This window comes from Macaca fascicularis, chromosome 3 (assembly GCF_037993035.2).
Source record: "Macaca fascicularis isolate 582-1 chromosome 3, T2T-MFA8v1.1".
NCBI classification, from domain to species: domain Eukaryota; kingdom Metazoa; phylum Chordata; class Mammalia; order Primates; family Cercopithecidae; genus Macaca; species Macaca fascicularis.
This window is the reverse complement of record NC_088377.1, coordinates 139,667,224-139,693,431: the sequence shown is the minus strand read 5'-3', so window position 1 is coordinate 139,693,431 and position 26,208 is coordinate 139,667,224. Positions and strand designations below refer to the sequence as shown.

Genomic DNA, 26,208 nt, shown 5'->3' with positions numbered 1-26,208 from the left:
AAAATACAATTTGAAATAATCAGTGGTGTTATAGAGCTCTCTTTGCGTAGATCATTGATGACTATTCTTCCAATTTGCATTAAATGAATCCATTGGATTCTTATTTATTCTTAACTGAATGCACACTTTAAAGAGATACCCAAAGTGATTAATTAAATAATTTAAAATCACCTTTGTATTATATAGTGGCATGAGACAGGAAATTAGGTGACAATTCATGGGAATATTTTGTATATCTTGGCAAATAACAATATAGCACCATTCCAGCAAATATGAAGAATGAATAAGTAGTTACATTTTACAGTAGGAGAAACTAAAGTGCATAGAGATTAATGGTTTACTGAAGACCATCTATATTGCTATGGATATTAGTTGGAATAAAATAATACTTTTTGTCTTAGTTCTATAGACAAGTTATATTTTTTGCAAGAACGTACATGTAATTTTTGTCAGTGAAGTCGTTGTTGCTATTTTCTGCATTTAAGCCATAAGACAGATACAAATATGTACATGTAAATAATTATAACAGAGAAAATGAGCATTTCGATAAAATATTTTATTAATAATAATATATAATCATGGTTATAAAAATAACAACTTTATTAACTACAGAAAGTTTATAATACAAGTCATAACCACAGTGTTCCCTTTTTTGGGTAAGCGTACAGCTATACCACTCAATAGGCAGCTTATTAATTTCCTATTTACATAGAAGACAAACAGTCATAACATCCACAGTATTTCATTTTCAGTTTCCTAAAGACAGAAACTTTCTGTGCAAATGGAAATGAGCCTACTTAAAAGTTACACTGTCAAGATATATATGGTCCAAAACATTTTAACTTTTTTTGTATTAGTAAATTCTTAGCTCCAAACTTAGTTGAATATTGAAAGATAACTTCTTTTTGGACTTTATCATGACAAGCGATTTATTTTAAAATTATGTATTTTAAAAACAAACACTATGTACTTTTACCAAAATTAATTTTATTTTTTAAATGAGTTTGCCTACATATATGGGATATAATTGATTATAATAGTATGTTTTGAATCTCAGTAAATCGATTTAAGGCTTTTTAGTATAAGAGCTTATTAAAATTCTTTACCTCATGATCTCTATCTTGCAAAACCAGTATTTCTTTTTTAAAAAGTTTAAAAACAACAACGAAATGCCTGACAGCAATTTCCCACTTCTTGACAGTGTTCTTTTCAAGAGAATGTTGTGGCTATAACATTCACTTTGTACAGTACCATTGGTACCAACAAGAAATATTCACAGGAATAAGTGAAATACAATTTTGCTATCACATGCCATTATTGTTAATTTTCTTGCCTTCCAGTGTCTCACACTTCCCATAATTTGAAACACTTAGATAGCAAGCAAAAGCCTATTAATACTAGAAATTGACTCAATAGATTTTACTGAGGACCTGCCCACAGCATATAGGTAAAAGTCATTACACATTTTACAATAAAATTAAAGAAGTATACAAAAGGATTATCATTCCTTCCGCACGGCAGAGGCATTATGAAAAATATTTTAGTTTTACACTTCAATTCCTGGTAGACATGAGAAAATGTCTACAATTATAACAGTACATAACCATTATTCAAACAGCCAAACCAAAAATCACATTGAAACCTCTGACTTAAAAGATCCTTTTGTCAATGACACAAAATAAAGTGGATAATTGGATTTTTAAAAATGTTTAATAATTGATTCAGCAAAGAACACGTGGTAAATAGTATCTTCCGCCCGCAAATAATGACATGACTCTACCCTGTTCTACTACCTAAAATAACACGGACCTTGTTCATCTAACTTTCATTGTCAATTCCACCCATGTCCCTCTATCACAAAAGGAGCCTCCCAAAGACAGAATTATTTTGTACAGTTTGTTTGATGATTTATTGGTGGTATTGTTTTTAGCCTTTAATAAAATGAAAAATACTGGGCTCAAAATGTCTAAATACTTAGCTGCATCTTGTATCTAGCTAATCTTTATCTGTATTTCCAGGAAATGTAGAGGAAGAGTCATAAAAGAAGTATTTTTAAAATGTGAGTATTTAAAAGTATGACAATTTTTATAAAAGTTTTAAAAATATCATTAATATGCAACAATAAAATTTCACTGGTTCAGCCAGAAGAAACTATGAAATATACATTATATTTTGGCAATATACTCTTGAAATTTCTAGGTGTTCTTATGAAAATGGTGTATTATATAAGGAAAAGAGAAATACAATCAGATAAGATGATGGAGACTAGCAACTAGTTGGATGTCTTTTTGCTTCCACTTTAAGTTCCTTGATACCAGCACATATCTTATTATGAAAAAAAAATTTGTATAAGCATTTCTGGACTTGCCGCCAGAAGTCCAGTTAGTTCTGTGGACTAAACTCTCCATAAACTTAAAACCATTTTAGTCCAGATTAAACGGTATTCTAAAGAGCTGTTAGGGAATCATTTGGGGACTTAGCCTTGATAAAAATCACTCAAGAAAACTAAATCAGAGAAATGGGAATACTAGATTCACACCACTCAAAAAATTATTTTTAAAGATGTTTTGTACAGGAAGATTTTTTGCAAAAATTCAAAGCCTATCCTATTACTTTTTGTTATTCTATTTCTCAACAATACATGATTTTTAGCTAAACATGACAAATACAATGATAAATATGATCATTTGGCTGTCATACAGAACACGAAATTTAAATGTCTATTACATATGGCATTGGGAGTGATCTTTGTAAAATGAAATAAGAAAAAATAAAGATATCTTGATAAAATATCTGATTCAACAGATTCCACTGTACTTCAAAAAAAAAAAAAATGAATACAGAGTTTAGACAAACTAGTTTCTTTCCCTTTACAAGTTTTCTTTTACTTCAAAAAAACTTTATTAGGCTAAAATCTTCCAGGTTGAGAAAAGTATTTATTTTCTCTAATATATACTTTAATGCATGACTTGATGAAGGGTATTTATAAAACTTTGGAGACATGAAAATTTTCCTCTTAAATTTTTTAAAATTTAAAGGCAGTGAGCTAGAAGTCAATCACAGCAGCAAGTCTTAGAATTAACCTATTTAAATACGTTTTTAATGACCAAAGCAGTTTTAATCTTCTTCAATTAGACACTGATCTGAGCACTGAAGAAATGCTTTAGGAAAGTAGACATACAAATATCTTGTGTAAATAAGTGGCCTTAAGTTTGGAGGAAACAAATTACACAAATAGAATTATTACCCTCTTTCCTTTAAGAATTAGAAACTACATGAAACAAACTAGGATATTGAATACATGTAAACACCTAGATTAGGTGTTATTTAACCCGGGGTGATGGCCACACGTAAAATGTCAACCAGAGAAGATCATCTGCAGATTACGTATGGAGAATTAGCCACTCATTTTGATTTTGCATCATTTTTTTAATATTTCTACTGGTCTTTAGAGATTTCTGTTTTTTTGAGGTAAAACTATAGGTACATACTTCTAAAATATTTAGAGGTTACATTAAGTACATCATAATTTAAACTGTAGTGCATGTACATGTGTACCTAGGCATGTGTACATGGGTATGTGGTTTTGTAAAAAGTGTGTTCGTGTACCAGTATTGCAGGATACATGGTGAAGAGAAATGAATGAACTATAACATATAGCATATGAAATGTAATATAATTTAATATAGGGTACAATTTAAGGACACAAGGTATAAATTGTTTTGGTGAGGTTAAAATAACATTTAATTTATGGTTTACTCATTATTAAGAAACCAACCTCAGAAAGCAGCTTAGAGAGATTAATTGATTTTTTCCCCACGAAATCTTTATCCAGCAATTATACCTGTGTGTTTTTTTAATCCATTCAAGTATCTTCAGGAGATATGTTACTACACTTGCATGTACCTTAATTCACTTCAACATTGACAAAATAACACTGACAAACAAAACAACAGAAAACACCCATAAACATTAATGAGAATTTTAACAAACATGACTCTCCAGTAGTTGTCTTAGGATTGTTGTAAGTGGTATTTTTAATTCCACATTCTCTGAAATCTTCATGTAAAAGACAGTTGTATTGGTGGGTGCTTCAGACACACTTACTTCAGCTATGACTGTGGTACCTTATATGTTAAAATAATTTTGTGTATCCATTTTGCATAATATGCTACTCGGACAAAAATACCAGGACGATTTGGAATGGCGCATCCACGGCCGGGAACAATGACACCAAGAACCATTCTCATTTTATGTTGCTCACAAACAAGTGGGCCACCATAATCCCCCTAGGAGTAAGACATACAAAAACAAAGTATTATTAGGAATTTAAAAAATAGTTCATTAACATTATCGTATATAGATTTGCATCTCAGAGATATATACAGAAAAAGAGAATAACTGCAACTGAAATATGAAGATATAAAAATTAGTGTACTAGACCATTTGTTGACTTTCTACTGAATTAGCCAAGACTGAGATAATACCAAGTTTAAAGTGTTCTATTATGTGTAGTATTCTCCTAAAATGACTTGCCTTTTCCAAAATAGTCAATCATCTTTTAAGTGTGCTCTGCCTTTGTTGGATGCAGACTAACATATAACCATTGGTACCTATTTAATAAGGTAGATTTTATATTTATTTTAATCTTCTTATGTTCAGTATAGAAAATTTGGAACATGTGCAAAAATACAAGTAAAAAAGAAAATAACTTGTAATCATATAACTTTAATAATTAAACTGCATTATATTTTATCTTATTTCTAAACCTTTTTTTATTTACCTCACCCAATCCTGCCCCAGATGATTTTAACAAGTTAAATAAAAAACTTGTAGTCAATAAAATAATTCTGTTAATTGAAATTGCTTTTCCAAGCAAGGAATATTCCTCCACTTGCTGCTGGTATTAGTAGTTAACATAGTTATATTTATATTTTATACCCTCCTTTCTATAGGATGTCCTGTGATTTCATGGCATTTCTTATATGGTAAGCCCGTTGCATTGTCAGATAGAGATAGATGGAAGATTAACAGATAGCTTTATTTGTGTTTTATATATATATATGCATTCATATATTCATCTATGGTTTTATTTATTCATATAATTATATAAAAATATATAATAAGCCAATATAAATAATGCACTTATTGTTACATATAACCAGTACAACTGTGCTGCACCACTTTCATGAACCATGTAGCCTCCTAAGAATGCAATGGCTGGCTTTTGGTATCCTTATATGCATAAGAGTGTTTGGAACTACCTTAATTTTCCCCCAACAGCGACGGGGGAAACCGCTGCAAAATTAACTTCTGTGATTCAAATGGGAAAGAAGAGAGACATTGGCATTCTATGATGGGGAAAACCAAGTTAGGGGTAAAGCAGAATATTAAACAGTAAAGAAAAATAGTTTATTCCAAGAGACTTTGCATAAACTATGCCAGCTGAGGAAAGAAAACTGATTTCTTTTTTTTTTTTTTTCTGAGGCAGAATCTCGCTCTGTCACCTAGGCTGGAGTACAGTGGTGTGATCCCGGCTCACTGCAAGCTCCGCCTGCTGGGTTCATGCCATTCTCCTGCCTCAGTCTCCCAAGTAGGTGGGACTACAGGTACCCGCCACCACGCCCGGCTAATTTTTTGTATTTTTTTCTTTCTTTCTTTTTTTTTTTTTTTTTTCAGTAGAGATGGGGTTTCACTGTGTTAGCCAGGATGGTCTCGATCTCCTGACCTCGTGATCTGCCTGTCTCGACCTCCCAAAGTGCTGGGATTACAGATGTGAGCCATCGTGCCTGTCCAAGAAAACTGATTTTTAAACAAATGCACTAGTGATTACTGACACAAACTCCTCGAAGTAATTTACTCTGGAAACTTTCACTAAATATGATGTTACTGCTATTATACAAACATTTGGGAGGTATCTCCTCCAAATTTATTTCAGTGGTTAAATTGCCTTGATTTAAATGTCAGTGACATATATATTTTTAAAAACATTCTGGAGGATAAATACATTTTTTAGAAGTGGCAGAATCTATTTGAGGTCAAGTCTTATCAATAAGGTTAAAAACAACACATATAGTAGACAGAGATGAATAAATCAAGCTGAAGAAGGGAAATGAAGAATATATAGTTGATAATCCAGATTAAAGGCTATTCTTCAAAAGCAGTTGTCAAATTGGTTTTGGTAATGACAATAATTAGATGATCTGTAAGGTTGGGTCTACTTAGAAACTTCTGTGTTTCCGGGATGCTTATTGCTTTTTCTTTTTAAAGTATAGTCATTTCTTTCTCCTAGTAAATTTTCCCCTGTTGTAATGAACAACGGTTTCATTGTTCATGATTTACTAGAAAGGCAACAAATTTGAAACTGGTTATAAACATGTAATCTGTTTCTAACCATATCATTTTTAAGCAGTTCTAAAAACTAACTTAGTAAACAGTAAACATTTTCTCTTCTTTTCAGAAATAAAATCTCAGAGCAAGGTGTATAGCACTTGCATTTCAATACATATTTATGTTCCATACTTACAGCATGCATTTTCCTATATATCAAAGGACATTTCACTATCATTGAACTCATTTCATCCTTTGCCACACACAGCATTCCACAATCCCACAGCCCTGAAGCTTGGAGAACATGTCTCTCACATTCAAAAGCTAATTAAACTAACAGCTTAACAGCTTGTCTATGTAAAATAGGGATAGGAACATTGCCAAGCTGAAATAACAGTTGCCTAACAAATGAAATGTCCAAGCTCATAAAGTCACAAACTTTGACCTTTGGGCTTTTTAAAACAGAATGTTTAAACACATACACAGAGCGAGAGAGCAAAAGAGAGACCAGCTTACCCAAAAAGAGATTTTAAAGTTTAAAGCCAGGCATCTCTAAATGATATAACTCGTGGAGCTCATTTCGAGATAATTTGGGAAGATGAGATACATTTAGAAAAACATTAGAAAAATGCAAACTATTGATTTAACTGATTTGGACACTTCTCATTTGAATAGCTCTCCCTTGGAGTTCCGGCTCTACACACTTATTGATTTTTGAGTGACAAATGTCATCATAGTTTGCTGCTAATAAAACATTGATTATCTCACTGTTTAGTTAAAGAAATGCAGAATATTACAGAGATAATTTTCCCAATTCCTCTCTCCTAGAACAGGTTGGTATACAACATTTTTCATTTGAGACAAATAAACAAAAAAAACCCCCATGAAACACTAAGCTATTAATCACATCCTCCTTATGAAAGAACTTCCTTTTTACCTCACATGGTCCTGATCCAATCTTCTCAGCCCCAGCACATATTTCAGACTCATTCAGAGTCACCTTCCCTCGGTGATGCTGGCTGCATTTCTCATTTCCCATTATATAGAGATGTGCCACTCGTAATAGACCGTCATAGTTGATCACTAGATTGATGCAAAAAAACATACAATAAGATGAGAAAAGTAAGAAACAAAAATAAAATAAATATGGCCTCATCTTTTGAAAACTAGCTTACATCCAGTGTAGCCCCAGCCATAAACACTGCAACTGGTCTTTTCAGGAATTGTGCATCCATAATTAGGTAAATCAATTGTATTAACAAAATCATCCAGGACAGCAGGTCTGAAAACACAAAATAAAATGGTAAATACTCTCAACTGGATTCAACACAAAATTAACATATTAAATGTAGTGTTCATGTTTAATATGGCATTTACAGAGAAGTCCTGTTTCTTTATTAAAAAAAGAAGTGGGAATGTCCAAATGTATTGATGAAATTTGGAATAGGTAGTAAAGAAATGAGTCATGTATTTGCCAATATTTAAGAATAAATGGTCAATGCTATTTTTTAAAAGAATTATTTTACATTAGAAAGTTATCAAGTAACTGCTAAGTTTCTATTTTAAAACAGACTGATCAGACTGTTGACCCAATGTTAGTTATTCATTTTTTACAGTTTTGTGAATACCTCTCTCTATATACACACAGAGAGACCCACAGGCACACATATATACATATATATAGCATGTGACATATGTTTATAATGCATCTGCATGAGAGAGAAACAACTGCCACACAGCTGAAGAAAATGCTCCAACAATTCTAGTCCAGGTGAAAAATACAAAATCTTCTAAAGTAACTAACCTGGCAAGCTTCATTAAAACCAGATCTGATCCTTCAGGGCCATATACCAGCTGGGAAACATTGAGAACCTGTTTGCGTTTCTCCTCTCCTCTTCCATGGACATCATGAATTCCAAGCCAAGCCTCATAATCTTTCAAGTCTCTGTTTTGAAGGAAACAACTTTAAATGTAAAACATAGTAATTCCAAATTCTGTAGTATTTTTCCTATCTATTGTTATTTTAGACTATTAAGGCACATAACCTAAATTTAAAATTTGATTCATAGTATAATAAAGAGCAACACATTTGTTATGGGAGATTCTGAATACTACAAACATACGTAAGCAGAAAGAGGCTTTTAAGTTGCTGATGTTCTAAATGACTATTTTAGAAACTTGCTTATGCTTGCTAGAGTAAGTCACTTGTGAAAAATGCTCAGGTAAAGCACTTTACATGAATTACATTTTTTTCTGCAAATTTTGTTTTGTTTATATCAGCTGTGTATATATTTGGTTTGGTAACAGGTGTTGAAGTTTTCTACAAACAAAATCAAGGTGACCTTGCTGAGAAGCAGGAAGTTAGTTTACGAATGCTGCCTCTTTATCTTTTCCTTAGGCCAATTTTCATTGAAAATTATGCCCAGGATGATCCTGAGGCTGACTCTACAGGAGAAAGAAGCAGTGAGGATTGGAAAAAGCCTATTGATAATTTAGAAAAAAAAAAGAATTATATCTAGAAATATAGGGTACCAGTAGAAAGTTGGGATATAAAATATTTACATAATTCTAGCAAAATTTTTCCCCAACTGAGAGTAATGCTAATTGTGAAAAGAGGTGAACTGAAGTAGTGTCTTGTAAATATCAGTGACGTCAAAGTAAGTTTTGTAAGCCAAATTCTAAAAATAAAATAATTTGTTCACCCCACTGGTGAATCTCTGTAAAATGAATACATATTATAACCTTAAGAGCAAAGTGGAAGACATATAAATTTTAAAGGCTCAAAATAATACTAGTTTTAAAAACACTTTACCGAGAAGGGAAACACTGTCGTGCAGTAAGAACCCAACTTTCCTTTATCAATGATCCTCCGCAGATATGTTTATTTCTGTGAAAAAGAGGAAAGAGAAACAAGTAACATCTGTGCAGAAAGAGTGACTGCCAATTAATGCAAAGCCTGTGGCTCCATTTGTTAAAAATAAATGCACTGCAGAAGAAAATATATAAATTAATCCAATTGGGATAAAATGAGAAGTTCTTTTATCTGAAGGGTGATATTTGGTGATTGTAGCATTAGAACTTTTTTTCATAATGTGACTACAAATTTATGAAATCAATTTTACTTTTGTGTAGTCTAAAGAACTCAGTTATTACACATCAATAGCCATCCCGAACGTACACATTCATGTGTATGTGCATCTATCCTTGTGAGGAAAGTATGTGCTACAAACATAGAATAATTATAATTTTTTAAAACTGTGAACCTATTTTAAATTCAGTGTTTGCTTATTAAAAATGCAAAGTTGAATTCCTATTTGAACCCTGAAAACCATCCAGTGGTAGCAATTTTATTTGTGCACTATTTCCTTCTTCTACTACCATTATGTAGTTTTGATATATTAACTTAAAATATAACCGAATCTGAATAAATTACTTTCTCCAGTATAAGATCAGGAATATAATATTTCATCTCTAAAGTAAAACAATTTTGTGAGGCAAATCATTTAGGAAATTGTAAAATATTTGTAGAGTATGATGAGTACTAGTACATTTATTTGATGATATCCAAAATCTGTAAATCCATTCTTTTTTGGCAGAGACATGGAAAAAGTACAACTTTTCACAATTTACATTTCCAAAGAGTACAGAGGTTCAGTGCTTCAGAGGGTAATACTAGAAGATTCCCAGACTGAGACCACAGTTATTTATGGCCTTTACCACACAGGAGGATAAGAATATATATTGACTTTTAATTTCTATCCTTCTCGGTATGAGTTTTGGAAGAATAACTAAGCAGCTGTTGTTGCTAAGAACTTGGATTTAAAAAGGAAAAAAACTAAAAATTTACAGTACTCTAATCTGATGGAAAAATAGCTTCACCTGCTTCTCCAAAAATGGAGATGACCAAAGCAGTATCCTTGTGAATTCTCTTACTAGAAAAAATAATTTAGAAGTATTAATACATGTCTTCTTTTATCCTCTGGGGTTATAAGAAAAGCAAAGAATCACCAATTAACTCAAATGTGGATTATTGAAAGATTTCTCCTTCTTTCCTTCCTTCTTTTTTTCCTTTTTTTTTTTTTTTTTTGACAGACTCTCACTCAGTAGCTGGGATTACAGGCATGTGCCACCGCCACCATGCCTGGCTAATTTTTGTATTTTTAGTATAGATGGGGTTTTACCATGTTGTCCAGGCTTGTCTCGAACTCCTGACCTCAAGTGATACACCTGCCTCAGCCTCCCAAACTGCTGGGATTATAGGTGTGAGCCACCATACTTGGCCTCTTGAAATATTTTCTATAATTAAGAAAATTAAACACTCCAACAGAATTCTAGAGTCTTTACTAAATCCTCATACTGCACACTCAGCTTTAATATTCTGGTTAGTTTCACAATTCTGTTTTAGTACTACACACCTAGGACAGCTATATGACAATTATTGGCATAAATATTTGTAAAATCTGATGAGCCATTCCTTGAGAAAAGGGTATACTAAAAAAGAACTTCAGGCCATCTCCTACAACATTATGGTCATCTAAAGTCACATATATCAAATGATATAAACTCTTGCTTTCCAATAATTGGTTTATTCATAAAAGGACTTACGTTTCAAGTTGTCTCTATTCTAATGTCACTGTGATTTAATAATAGTAACACACATACTTTCTTTTTCTCTACTCTAGGAGGCTAGGGGTGAGGGAACAGGAGGGTATTCTAAAAGAGAGGATATTTAGGTTGAAATTTGAAGAAGGAGAAAGAATTTTCAGGTATAAAACATGGAGGAAGAAAGCCACATGTGCTGTGGGAACAACAAAATAAAGGCTTGGAGGAAGAAACGTGAGGTATCTAGAAAACAAGAGACAATGTGCTCAAATTCAGATGTACCTTGGGGTGTGTTGCATGGCGAGGTTCTGATAGAGATAGCCAAAACATAAATATTTTAGCATTCCGATTAACATACAGAATAATATATGTAGTATATGAAAGTTCTAAGATCAGATTTTAAGTTAACTAATATTTTCAATCTTTAATTCTTATGACATAATTATTAAGCTTAATTTTCTCTAACAATATGATTTGCAAAGTGATTTTATGTAGAACATATCATTGATTCTTAAGAGCATTGAGAAATAGATATGTCAAGAATTTTGTATCCCCACTGATTATTGTAATATCACGACTATTTAACTATTGGCCTTTTTGTAATGATAAAATGCTCTAGAATTTAAAATCGCCACTTTTCTTTTGATTGACAAGGAAAAAGTCAGAAATTAAAAACAAAAATAAATGTTTTGACATGATCATGCTTAAACATATTAGAAAATAAACCCATAATATCCTAGATTGGAAATTTAATAACAAGTATAATAACTACTATGGTAATAATAGGGCTTCAATAATATTTTGCTTAATCAGAACCAAAGTGTCCCTTGGAATCAGGGACAATGCCAACACATATGGGACCTTTGTGAAGATTTAAAAAGGCACTACCTCTGGAGGCACAGATTGCAGTCCGGAGCTTACAGTTTGGCAAGCAGAATGTGATCAGGCTCCTCTTTTACTGCCTCACCCAGGTGCCCCGTAGAGGCTACAACCTTCACGACCACGTGTCCATATTTTGGGGAATATGACTCTTGCACATATTCTGGATATGCATGATTTGCATCTATTAATAATTACCTGTATCTCAAACTAACCATCCATCCTACATTTGTTCGTGTTGGAATCCCATTTACAACTCGCAGTTGTTTCGTTTTGGCGCAAGATATTACAGGATCTAAAACAGGACCAAACATAACATTTTAAAATAGGAATTTGAAATAATCAGTGCCTCTTAGTTTTCTTAAATGCAATGATAATTAGATAAATGTAACTATTCTTATTGTGTCCAAAGAACAGTTTGGAGAAAGAGTAGTTTTATATGACCACAGCATTATATTAAGCCCTTAACACATGCCATCCTCATCTAAGAAGCTGAGTAACTCAGAAAAACAAATCAACTCAAAGCAGACAGGATTGCCATGATAGTGACAGTGGCTTTGCTCACAATCCACTAACACCGAGCTCCTCAGATCTAATCCCTCACCACCTTTAACATAAAATAAACCAAAGTTATTTACAACGATTATTTCTAAAGGTCAGTAGAAATCAATAGCTTCAGTGAAAAAAACAAAACCAAGCTTTACTTGGATATTACTTCTGAATTTGTACAGTTAGATTGTAGATTTATTCGATATGTCTTGCCGACATTTGATTTATTGAAATCATATCCAAATGATATAATTATTATATTCAAATCCTTATGTCCAAAGACATAATACAAAATTCATTGGAGTAAATGTTTTCCTGACCCTCCTCTGTGCTCCTCGCCTTATCCTCTCTACTTCTGCCCATGGTCTAGAATAGATTTCCATTTGCTTCCTGAGCCTGGGGCACAGCAGGTGGTATTTTAAATCAAAAACACTTGAGTAACTTCCTTCGGCTCAAGAGATATGTGAAAATAAAATACAAGTGGCCGCCAACAGATTCTTAAACTGAGGATTAACTGAATATCTCAGATTGTGTCATCTCGTGCCCACTGGACTGTAGGGCCTGCAGAGAAGTTTACAAACAGAGTAGAAGAGAGGCACTGAATAACTTTCCAACTTTCGGGTTTCATTCTTCCTGATTTCAGCATCCTAATTTTATTAAAGCATAGTATATATAAAGGTGTTCCGTTATATACATTGTGCCCCAAATTAGAAATAAATATAAACACTCTTTTCAAAATCACATATACCATCTTATAGATTTTTTGAAAGAGAATTGAATTTTCATATTCAGTATGCAGTTGCCTTTGAAACTCCTTTACACGTACGCATAGAAAAATATATTTTAAAAAGTAAAAATAAATAGATTAACTTTTTATAATGAAAGCTAATATAGATAATTTTCTTTGAAAGAAATAATGACATTTCTGACACTCAGAGAGAGACTCAGAATATACTTCACATTGTGAAAGATTACTTACGGTCTAAATTGACTATTGTAGGTGTGGTATCACCTTCACCTGTAAAAATAAATGTGTAGATAAATACATAATTCATACATGCATATATCTGTTATATAAAACCAAATATATATTAAAATCCAAGTATCAATGAATTCAATAATTTACTAAAATTCTTTTTTGTTTGTTTGTTTTGTTTTGTTTTTTTTGAGACAGAGTCTCATTCTCTCACCCAGGCTGGAGTCCAGTGGCGCTATCTCAGCTCACTGCAACCTTCCCTTCTCAGGTTCAAGCGATTCTCCTGACTCAGTCTCCCAAGTAGCTGGGACCACAGGCACACACTACCACACCCAGCTACTTTTTGTATTTTGAATAGAGATGGGATTTCACCATATTGGCCAGGCTGGTCCCAAACCCCTGACCTCAAATGATCCACCTGCCTCAGCCTCCCAAAGTGGTAGGATTCTAGGCATGAGCCACCACATCTGGCCAATTTACTAAAATTCTTGACATTTTATTCAGAGATGAAATGTAAACTGTTTTGAGTAATTATGCATCATTTTTACTGGATAATATCGTATGTATATGCCCTCTGGTACTAGGTGATATGAGCAGAGCCCTATTTTATGACTGTGGAAGCTCTCAGGTGTGCGTTTGAATGATCACTGGCCATTTGAATTACATTGCCGTCATCAAGGAGCTGCCTCGATCCACCAGGATGTCCAACATCCTACACAATGAACATTCCATTGAATAGCACTCATGTTCATTACCGTCTACTTGGACTCTTCATATTGATAGGCCATTTTGCTTCTGTAATTTGAATCATTTAATTTTTTTCTGAAAACTTTTAGTTTTATATGGTTAAGGATAATTGCAACTACACAAACTTCATAAATCTCTGCAAGGATTCTAGAAGATAGAAATCAATGTCACTAGTGGAAAAAGAGTAGTAACACCATATAATTATGCTTTGTTAATTGAATATTTCAAGGGTTGTTTTTTCCAGATGCTAGTAAAAAAATATGGAAAAAAGAGAACACTGAAAACTACAACTTAATTCTAATTAAAACCTGTAGCTTACTACTTTTTCATCTCTACTGGGGCTTAATTGCCACAAATAAGAGAAAGGCTTGGAAGATGTGAGGATTTTGAAATACTTATGCTATAATGAATGAGACACAAGACATTTCCTGGAGCTTAATGTCTGACTATTCAGAATTGATGGCATAGAGTTCAGTTAGGCAGTGTTTAGACCCAGATGGTTGTTAATCCCTGGAAATGCCCTGAGCTCAAATAAGCCAGCAACAAACCAATAATGCATATGGATTCCTTTGTAATAGACACCAATGTGATTGTTATTTATGATGATAGTTGTGAGAATTAATATATACTTATTTATGCTCATTTTCCAGATCTAGATATTTTAAATGAATAGGTTAATGGTGAACATACAAAATTCATCATTTCTCTTTCCCTGTAGCTTATCCTAGAGGAGGGTTTGTCAGTTAGCTGAGGACAATGTATTAGTTCATAAGTATGAGTTAAGATTGAGGCCGACTATGGTAACAAAAACATCAAGGATATTGGTTTTCCACATGAGTCAAATACTTGAAAATGTTAAATAAGTAGATATTTATTTCTTATTTTGTGATGAGAAAGACTGTTCTATCTTTACTTGTATATTAAGTCTCTTATTTGTAGGCATTAAGCTAATAGGTCTACAAAGTGCTTAGTTAACTATTGTATCTTACAATATATTTAGTTTTAAAAATTTGTAGATATGGCCTTGCGCGGTGGCTCACGCCTGTGATACCAACACTTTGGGAGGCCGAGGCGGATGGATCACAAGGTCAGGAGTTCAAGACCAGTTTGGCCAACACAGTGAAACCCCGAATCTACTAAAAATACAAAAAATCAGCCAGGTGTGGTGGCAGGCACCTGTAATCCCAGCTCCTTGGGAGGCTGAGGCAGGAGAATCGCTTAAATCTAGGAAGTGGAGGTTGCAGTGAGCCGAGATCGTGCCACTACATTCTAGCCTGGGTGACAGTGTAAGACTCTGTCTCAAAAAAAAAAAAAAAAAAAAAAAAAAAAATTGTAGATACTATAAATTTGGGATTTTAATAATTAATAGTAATGTATATGTTTTCCTTTCTCTAATCCAATATTTCTCACACTTTAGCATAAACTGAAATACCTTTTAAAATTAAATTTCTGGGGATTCTGGGTTAGTAGCTGGACTCTTAATTTTTAGCAAGCATCCTAGGTTCTTCTGTTGCATACCTGGATTAAAACTTGAAAAACTACTTTCTAGGCCTTTTCCATTTCACTTCCAAATACTATTCTCACTTTTCTTCCTTTACTTTCACCCTATCTATACTACACTATCTATACCACACTACTTTCAGACTCATGTCTAAAAAATATATGTGATACAATACTTATTTTTTATTGGTTCAACTTAAATTTGAAGAGAGAAAACATGTCAATGATAAAAGTTTTACCTATGGAAGAGTAGGGGTGTGTGTGTGTGTGTGTGTGTGTGTGTGTGTGTGTGTGTGTGTGTTTGTATGGCCTCAGAACCAAACATGGACTTTTTCTGAAAACATAAAGAAAACTTTCTCCCACTCTTCTTAAAGTTTTAACTCAATTTCAAAAGCTTACAAACATTATGTATTTCTCCATGAGAAATCTATGTTCACATTCTCATTTTATATATTGTCAATACATACATATTACATGATTATATTGCTTTGTAATTGTTTACACAAATGTCTCCTTTCTATATTATGAACTATTTGAAATTAAGAAGCAACGTTTGTATTTTTATAAATGCAGTCTGTTAAATATGGCTTTGTACACAACAGCAGCTCAATTAACAATAATGAATGAATAAATGAAAACAGAGATGGAAGTTAAGGCTTTGACTGTTTACTATGCAACAGACACTGTTAACAATAGCCCCATATAATAGGTACTTTTATTATAAAATATTGCAAATACAAATATGAGTCCTAAGTGGGTTTAGTAACTTGCCCAAGATACTTAAAAGTGATGGGTCTGGCATTCTTAGGAAATGTGGACTGAAGTTCTTAACCACTACGCTCTTGGTAGTTAATTAAGATTTTTCTAAAATAGTATACCAACTGTGTCTGTGTATACTCATCATATAGGCATCTCTTCATTTTTATGTTTGCATATTTGATAAACTTAAAAATATGTAAAATATTATTTTGTAAGCATGTTAGAAAAAAGAATAAAAACTTTTACATATTTTGTAAGAGAATTTTACAGTGTGAAAATGATTTATATAGTCTCTGCAGTTATATAAATAATAAGAACTCAAATCTTCTAAAGATAAATATTATTACCCTTTCACCAGGGAGAAAATGTAAATAAATCCTGGCTATAAATATTAGTTAGAAAAATGACAGTGTAAAAATCTTTATTGAAATTAATGTGTGGTATACATTGAAATAAAATGATTTATCTGCAATAGCATTTAATCAAATACTAGTAACCCCCTCAAATCTTTCAACAGCACATTACTTTTAGTTTAAAAATATTAGTTGAAAAAATTTTTTGAAAACTTGTAAATTATTAGAGTCCTGGCTCCCTTGGTTTGTGATTATAAACCAAATCACAGTGCCTTGAGATTCTACAGGACATTTCACTGTTAACCATGCATGTGTGCTAGATAGAGCTGCTGTGGTCTTTAAAAAGTCTGGAAATCTGTAGAGGAAGCAAAATAACCTGTTTTAGAAGGCAGATAATTGCCTTTTTCCTTCTTCCTACACCATTGTCTATTTTATGAGCCTCCATTAGTCTTAAACATAGAGAGTGAACAAAAGCATAGTGCTATAAAACTAGGACTTAGAAAGATAATAATCTTTTAATAATTTGTAAGTATTTTTGTATGGCATTCTCTGAAAAGGTAGGTGTGTTTCTTTTAGTATTAACATTGGGGCTGTGTCAACCTTAATATGGGAAAAGTGAAGAACATTAGGAAAACAAATTAGTTTGAAAGGCTATGATCATGGCTGATAATATGAAAATAAACTTATTAGAAATGCCATTTATTTGCAAGCATATAATATATTTAGTTATTTATTCTTATAGAGAATTTCCCAACCTATTAAAAATAGACGGAGCAGCTCCAAGTCTTAATTAGAGGTAGATTTGATTAACATCGTATTTTAAAAGTTTGCCTTTAATGCTAGAATTTCATAAAACACAACTGTTATTTCCATTTAAGGTGAAATTTACCACTTTAATTTGACAGAAATTCTAGAAAAACATAGACTTGTGTTTGTATTTCATTTTTTAAAAGCAACATATTATTTCTTCAATTTAATCTCTCTTTTTAGAGTAGACAATTTTGCTGCTATTCTCAAGGAACTTGCTACTACTGGCTGGTCTCACAAGAAAAACATTCTTAAAACAAAGTTCTTATCAAACTATAAAAGTATTTCCTTTCTAAAGAGAATGTGGTTTAACATTGTGGTAAAGGATGTTTGTTGTAAACATAGAGTTACAGATACATAGTATAGTAAAATGGTCTCTTTCTACTGGCACAGCTTTATAAAAAGGATTTTTCACTCAATAACATATTTAAGACACACTTCCATCTCAATACATATTACTTTATATCACTGGTTACCGGTGGAAATGATTTTGCCCTCCAGGGAACATTGGCAATGTCTAGAGATAGTTTTGATTGTCATAACTTGGGGCAGGTGTCATGCTACTGGCATCTAGTGGATAGAGTCCAGGAATACTACTAAACATGCTACAATGCACAGAACAGCATCTAGCCCAAAATGTCGGTGTGCAGAGGCTCAAAAATCCTGACTATGTCAACATTATTACTGCTTTTGATACATTTTATCAAACTGACTTCGAAGCAGGATTTTGAATTCACACTCTAAGTAGCACAGAATTGAGACTACCTGATTACCCAGGTCCTCACTAATACTGGATATTTACAATCATTTTATTTGTTAACCTGACAGGTAGAAGTGACTTCTCATGTCTTAAAATTTTTTTTCCTATTAATACATTTTAATGTCTTTTCATTTATTTCTTAGCTATATTCTTGAAGACTTATTTTCTACTTTTTTCTCCTGAGTTCTCACATCTTTTTCTTATTGATATCTAGGGACTTTTTAACATGAATTATACCAGACATGTATTTTATATGAACTATGTCAAACAGGTATTACATGTTTTTTATATAACTTTTACTTTATGCACTAATATCCTTTTAACAAAGCCATCTGGGAATCAGGTAACTGGGTGGAAAACTCCAGGCTCTTCTTTAGTCTTAAGTTAAAGAACTGAGAAGGAAATAGAAGTACCACTAGTTCAGATCTGCTCATGGCTCTTTTAGTGGGCTGGGAACTTTGCTGAGAGCTCTGCTATATTCAGAAGTCGAACAGGGAGTACTGGTGTTGGAGACTGGGGAGATATTTCTAGCCCAGTCATATTAGAACTGTGGCAATTAAGGGAATAATTGCAATTGGGAATAAATGCCAGACCACCTATATTATTTGCAACTTTCAGATGAAATGTAGTATATTTAAAATATTTCACAAGACACCAATCCCTAAGTGTACTTACAACGAGAAATAGGGCAATAATCCCAAGGAATGAGTGGATTTCCCGTGTAGCACCAGGGTCCATGAGCATCATCATCTGGATTTCGGCAGTAATTCTCATTCAGCTTACTTGCATCTGGTTCCCAGAAGATATGACTGTGGAAACAACAGGCTTTGCACATCACAAGATGCTCATTCCATCCAAGAGACACAAAATATTACAAAAAGATATAATCTCAGCACATTACTTTCACTGTAGATACAGTATAACCTTCTACTTGGGATGAATTTTAGCTATTTTGTTTGAGGTCTGTTTTGTTGCTGCTGTTGTTCCTACACTTTAGAAGCAGACTCTCTAACTTGGAAATCTGGAAGAGGGCTCCATAATTGGCATATTAGATTTTGTGATTTTGCCTCTATTTGAGAATCCCAGTGGCATGGTAACAATACTTCTGTGCATAGAAATAAGAGAAACATTGTCTAAAGCAAGCAGATGGCAAAGATTAAAACTATAAAGTACATAAAAATACAAGCTATTATACAAGTATTTTTTTACATTTTAGATACAAATGAAGCATCACTAGCAATACCACTATGACAGAGTACAAGATATACTGAAATTAATAATGTGTTAATTAAATAATTAAAATTCTAAACTATACGGGTCATATGGTTATAAAATATTATTTTCTGACAGATAACTGAGCAATAATTTATTTCTAATTTACATCTTAACAATTTATTACAAAAGAAAAGCAAAGATTGTAAATTTACTGTAAATTATTTTATACGGCCATTTTCATTCATGTAACATCAATATTTACATTTACCTCAATAACATGAATGAAGTCAATTCTACGTGGTCACTCTGACTGCTCATAAAAGTCATTAAAACTATGCATCTTACTGAATTTGTTTCCAGTTATTAATTGCTACCATGCTTGAATATAATTAATGTATAATTTTAAATAAAACTTTAAAAAGCTTGAATATGGAAACTTGGACTATATTTCCAGAACAAGGTTCATTTTTCTGGACCAAGAATAATAGTAAACACATATAGTACTTATTACATGCCAGATTGTGTTGTAGGTTCTTTATAGATATAACCTTAGACCAATCTTATGAGACAGTCTTTAAGGTTATACCATATTACATTTGTGGAAATTGAAATCTGGAGAGGACAACTAATTGGTGTAATGTCACATGGCTTGCAAACACTAGAGCTGGGGTTTGAACCCACAGCTGTTTTAAGAGTCAGTGCTCAAAACCGTCATGCTATCTCCTACTTACAAAGTTTGTCCTTAAGCCAAAATGGTACCATGTGACTTAATCCTTGATCAATTTCCTACAAATTGTTTCCAAAAGTCAAACCTAAACTAGATGAATTAAGTATTATTAGGGACCCATTGATAGTTTCTAAATAAATATATCCCATATTTTCAGTGGCATGCTGGTAAAAGTTTACCAACTGGTACTTTGAGGTATGTGTATGTTGAGGTAGAAGATGAGGAGTCCTCATTTGTAGCTGTTGCTGATTTCTGTCCTGTAAATACTTCTACTATGAAAATTTCAAGCTTCTAATGTAAAATCACTGAAGGCAACATTTTTGAAAGAAGATGAGAACAATTATATCTCACAAGTCCGTAAGAGCAATCTGCCCCACCCACCACTGCATGTTTCTAAAAATGCTTTAAAAAATAGCAGTGCTGAAATTAGCATTTATTTTAATCATACCAATTCTTATTTAAAATTATTTAATAAATCCTTTTAATCTTCAGGATAAAATTTACATTTCTTAATTGAGCTTACAAGACTCTCTATATGGTGTTGTAAAGAGGTAAAAATAAACATGTAAAAAATTCACTTTGTGAATTCCTTCTTTGTGGACATTGACCAAGTTACATTCTTTCAGTCTAACCGCAATTATTTCCTATATTCAAATAACCTAATGCTTTGGCCTTTGCACATACGATTTCTTGTGTCTAATGTCCTCTTCCTCCTCTACTTCCCTCGCCCGATTCTTACTTATCATGTACATCCCAGTCAATTTCCCTTCCTTTAAGAAGCCTTCCTGACCACTTATGTCCAAATAGGCACTTCTTCGCATTCCCATAGCATAAAATATGCTATCTTTCATAGTGTTCATATGGTATTTCCTGTTTGCTTGCATCCCACACTAGAGTGGGAGATCTATAAGGATAGAACTCTGCTGCTCTTTGAAGTCCTAGAACTACAGTGTCGATATAGTAGCCATTGGCCACATATGGCTAGCGAGAAATTGATCCAGTCCAAATTGACAGGTGCTGTAAGTGTAAACAGACACCAGATTCTGAATATGCAGCATGAGAGTATAATGTAAAAGATATTTTCAATTATTTTGTATTAAATACATATTGAAATGAAAAACTGTAGATATATTGAATTAAATAAAATATATTAAAATTAACTTTGCCTGTTTATTTTTACCTCTTTAAAAGTGGCTGCTAGGAATTTAACAGAACGGATGTCGCTTACATTTGTGAGTTGCATTATCTTTATATTGGACAGCATTATTTTAGAACCATCCTTTTTGTGTGAAGTAAATTAATTGAAACAATATAATCCCCTATTGAATACATTTTGGAAGAGAATAAGGAACTTAAAAGACTGAAGCAAAGTCACTCCATCTCTCTGAGCCCTTAAATTCCTATCCACACATAGGAATCTTTCCTATAGGATTGTGGTGGTCAAATGGCATAACTCAGGTAAAGCAGCCATGTTATAGGCACTCGATCAAATGACTGTAACTTGTTTTTTCTTTTATTCTAGTGCATATACTCTGGGATGTTTATGAAAAATCTGCTTTAGGTCACAATTATGTGTCATACTGCTTTCACAATTTTGTAAACACTAGCACTATTGCTAGGGCTGAATAGATGCTACCTTCTCTGTCTATGAGTATATCTATGGTAAAAATCTGTAATTCTCTAAAATTTGTAGATTTTTTTCAATTACATATACGTTCCTGTAATTATTGGAAAATTGTATGTATCAAAGTTCATAAGGAAACCTGTCATTACACATTTTTAATAGTTAAGGTTTACTATTTTAGATATTTAAATTATATATGAGTAATTATTCATTGATTTGTCGTAAACTACTATCAATTATTAAATATGAAAACAATAATCCCATAAAATACACTATTTCAAACACAAGATTTGCCACTTAATTATACATTGTCTTATTAAATTATGTAATTATTTTGTCAATGTGACTGTATCCTCCTTAGAGGTTGGAACTAAAATATTATCCACTTTTTGTTGATGTTCCCCATGATAGCAATTACAGTACAGAACACACACTAAATGCTCAATAAATATCTACTAACTTGAATTGTATATTTAAAAGTTTGCTACATAGAGAAACAATGTTATGATGAGTTGTAAAGCAAAACCAATCTAATGTTTTTATTAGTTTACCATGATATATAAAAGAATAGAAAGAAATAGCAATGTACATATCTAAGTATACAATTTGTTGGTATCACTACATTCTATATATTTGAAAGGAAGAAATTTACACACCGGTGTAAGTCTTCCATGTTCTTGTTCCACATTGAACACGTTAGTCCAGATCTTGTTTGGGATAAGTTGCCCATATAATTTTTGCCATTCCCACGATAACAATCTAGACATAAAATATACAGAAATAAATCTAACGACTATTAAGGCAGATAAAACAAAAACATTTTTTACAAGTATACAGAATCATGAAATCAACATAAAAATTAAAGTACTTGAAAGGGCCGGGCACAGTGGCTTACGCCTATAATCCCAGCACTTTGGGAGGCCAAGGCAGGCAGATCACGAGGTCAGGAGATCAAGACCATCCTGGCTAACACGGTGAAACCCTCTCTCTACTAAAAGAATACAAAAAATTAGCTGGGTGTGGTGGCAGGCGCCTGTAGTCCCAGCTACTCGGGAGGCTGAGGCAGGAGAATGGTGTGAACCCAGGAGGTGGAGCTTGCAGCGAGCAGAGATTGCACCACTGCACTCCAGCCTGGGCGACAGAGCAAGACTCCGTCTCAAAAAAAAAAAGAAAAAAAAAATTAAAGTACTTGAAATCTGTACAAATCAAAAGTACTCAGATATCTCAGGTTAAAATGTCTTTATTTTAAGTCCAATATCTTCATCAAAATAAGGGTTTATGCAAATTCAAATGTAACAAATAATAATTTAAAAACAAAATAATTTAAATGAGTGGCCCTTGGAACAACAAAGAAATAAGAATTTTTAGAATAACACATGTATATCCCAACATTTTCTTCTGAAAAATTTCATTCCATAGAAAAGAAATATAACAAGCATTCATCTACTAGTCACATTCCTTATGTTTTGATTTTTGTCTTTTATGACATTAACATTCTGAGTCACCCAAGTCAGCTGTTTTACAAATGCTCTTTAACTTCAGTTTGTTTGATTTATTTTCTCATGAATAAAACCAAGTTAAAGATACTTAACAGGAATATTGCATCAGTGATGCTTTGTCCTTTTTAGAGCATAACATCTTGTGGCACATGATGTCACTTTGTTCCATCACTGGTGATGTGTTTGATCACTTGGTTAAGTGGTGCAAAAGAAAAACTTCTCTTTGTATTTAACAAAAAATCAGTTGGGGTCTTTGAGTCTGAATAAATATCCTATTGCCAAACAAATTTTCACAAAATAGCTTAGGCATACGTCAATGAATTTTGCATGAAACACTTTTGTCATGCTGATGGTAAAATGGTTATTTTGCTATTTCTAACATTTCTTTGTATTTGTTAGTTAGCATTCTTCTGTAAATAAAAAATTTTCCTTTTCCCTTACCCCATTCATTTAGGTATTAGTAGTAGAAGTGCTAGCACTAGCTGTAGAAGTAGTAAATGAAATGTGGACCAGGGGATTTTCTTTTTATTTCATATGATATATAATCTATTCCTGTTATTCATTTTGATGCTCAAATTGTTCCAAGTTTGGCCAATGGAACCCACTTTAAACTGACTCCTGTGTCTCTTACTATGCTCCATGAGGTTTTCTGTTTCTCGTTTTTTTAATTGAGCAGTTTGTGTTCTCCTGCCTCAGCCTCCTGAGTAGCTAGGATTACAGGCATGCATCACCACACCTGGCTGATTTTTTTGTATTTTTAGTAGAGATGGGGTTTCACCATGTTTGCCCAGACTGGTCTCAAACTCCTGACCTCAAGTGATCCGCCCACCTCGGACTCCCAAAGTGCTGGGATTACAAGCATGAGCCACCATGCCCGGCCATATTGTTCATATTTTTAATCAAAAGAAATGCAGTCAGAAATCAAGTTCTTCAAAAAAATGTAAGTTGGTCAGGCGCTGTGGCTTACACCTGTAATCCCAGCACTTTGGGAGGATGAGGTAGGTGGATCACTTCAGGTCAGGAGTTCTGGCCAACGTGGTGAAACCCCATTTCTACCAAAAATATAAAAAATTAGCTGGGTGTGGTGCTCACGCCTGTAGTCCCAGCTACTCAGGAGGCTGAGGCAGGAGAATTGCTTAAACTCCAGAGGCGGAGGTTGCAATGAGCCAAGATCATGCCACTGCAATCCAGCCTGGGTGACAGAGCAAGACTCCGTCTCAAAAAAAATAAATAAAATTTAAAAGATTTTATCTCTCCCTATATATCTATATATTGCATCCTGAATTTTAAAAGAATTATTCTATTTTTAAAAATACTCTATATTTTTAAATAATACCAAAAATTTTTAAAGTGACTTTTTATATTTAAGATTCTTAATTTTTATATGAATGAAAACTGTACATTTGACTATGAAAGGTCATCTACAAATTTACATCAACATTAAGATTTTATGTCGGGAAAAATAACTAATGAGTACTAGCCTTAGTACCTGGGTGATGAAATTATCTGTACAACAAACCCCCATGACACAAGTTTACCTATGTAACAAACCTACACATATATTCCAAAAAAGTAAAGAATGGAAAATACACAAGAGCCATAAACAAGAAATTAATGAAATTGTCTACTTGCAATGGTGAGTAGAAAGTAGAAATGGAATGACATGGAAGCAAAAGAAAAGGACACTTCTCTGAATTTACCCTTTCATATAGCATTGACTATTATCCAATATCAAGGTTTTAAATATTCAAAAAATAATATCCAGAAAGATGGAAATAAAGACAGAAATATGCCTATGTATATATCATATGTATACCATTAATACAGAGAAGGAAAAAAAATCCAGATGATTTTTGGATACAATTTTCTGATTGTATATCTGACTGTATATACTCTCACTAGAATATATTTTAAGACTGAAATAACTGTAAATACATTATATGATATCAATATAAATATTTAAATAAATTATATTGTTTACTGCCTTAAGTGTATAATACATAGTATTATAATAAGTAGTGTTTTATAACATTTTAAATAAATTCTATAATCAGTTTTCATTTTTCTTTAATAGTGTTTTTTAATATTCAGTTGGAAGAATATTTTTATATATGTTAATTCAGATGTTGCAAGATTTGAAAAATGTTTCCACTCATCTAACTATATGTAGCACTTATATTTTCTGTTTTTAGAAAAATGCCTACATCTAAGCATCCACTTAGAACATTAGATAGATCTATCTACTTAGATCTAGGTATTTTTCAATAGATATAAATATAAACATTTTTCTATAGATATATAAAACAACACATACTATTAGCTCAGCAGTGTCAAACAACAACATAACTGACAGTTAAAATTCCACAGCTGAATGTTGATTTAGCTAACAGTGTTTTTCTTGAGTAGAAGGTCTATGGCTTCTTTATTTTTAAATTGTCCCATAGTCTAGCAGTTTGTTGTATATATCAGGTGCAATGGTGCAATATATTGTTAAAGAATAGTAATATAATGTGGTGTTAAAGAATGAATGAAAGGAAAAAAGGATGAAAGAATGAAAAGGTCAATGTAAAGAGAGTCAGATTTAATCCCAATGTGCCAATTTGAGAATTTAGGAAAGGTACTTAAATTCCATAAAACTAATATTTTCCCCTATGAATGAATTATCTGATAAGCAATAACATGTTTACTCTCCAGAATCCAAAATTTTCATATTCTATTACCTGATCCTTTTTAAGTGATGTATATGTATATAAAAATATCTTAATATACACCAAAAGTTTATCAAATAATTGTTGTCCTTTATCACTCACAAATTATTAACAAATGTTCAGGTAAATGAGACAGGAACACAGAAGACTCAGCTGGTACCAAACTTCCCTTA

General features: G+C 32.7%; 1 protein-coding gene across 4 annotated transcripts in view; it reads right to left on the bottom strand.

Annotated features, from left to right (window-relative positions):
* Positions 1-541: 541 nt before the first annotated feature.
* HGF (hepatocyte growth factor) overlaps positions 542-26,208 on the bottom strand; it is a 72,132-nt gene continuing 46,465 nt past the window's right edge. For all 4 annotated transcript variants that reach the window (XM_065542405.1, XM_065542406.1, XM_005550369.4 and 1 more), the window contains 9 exons: positions 22,485-22,587; positions 18,938-19,071; positions 13,340-13,378; positions 12,010-12,106; positions 9,143-9,217; positions 8,135-8,275; positions 7,506-7,612; positions 7,268-7,413; positions 542-4,289 (listed from right to left, as the gene is read on the bottom strand). In XM_065542405.1, coding sequence (XP_065398477.1) covers positions 4,113-4,289; positions 7,268-7,413; positions 7,506-7,612; positions 8,135-8,275; positions 9,143-9,217; positions 12,010-12,106; positions 13,340-13,378; positions 18,938-19,071; positions 22,485-22,587 — 1,019 coding nt within the window. In that variant the 3' untranslated portion in view covers positions 542-4,112. The remainder of the gene's footprint in view (positions 4,290-7,267; positions 7,414-7,505; positions 7,613-8,134; positions 8,276-9,142; positions 9,218-12,009; positions 12,107-13,339; positions 13,379-18,937; positions 19,072-22,484; positions 22,588-26,208) is intronic.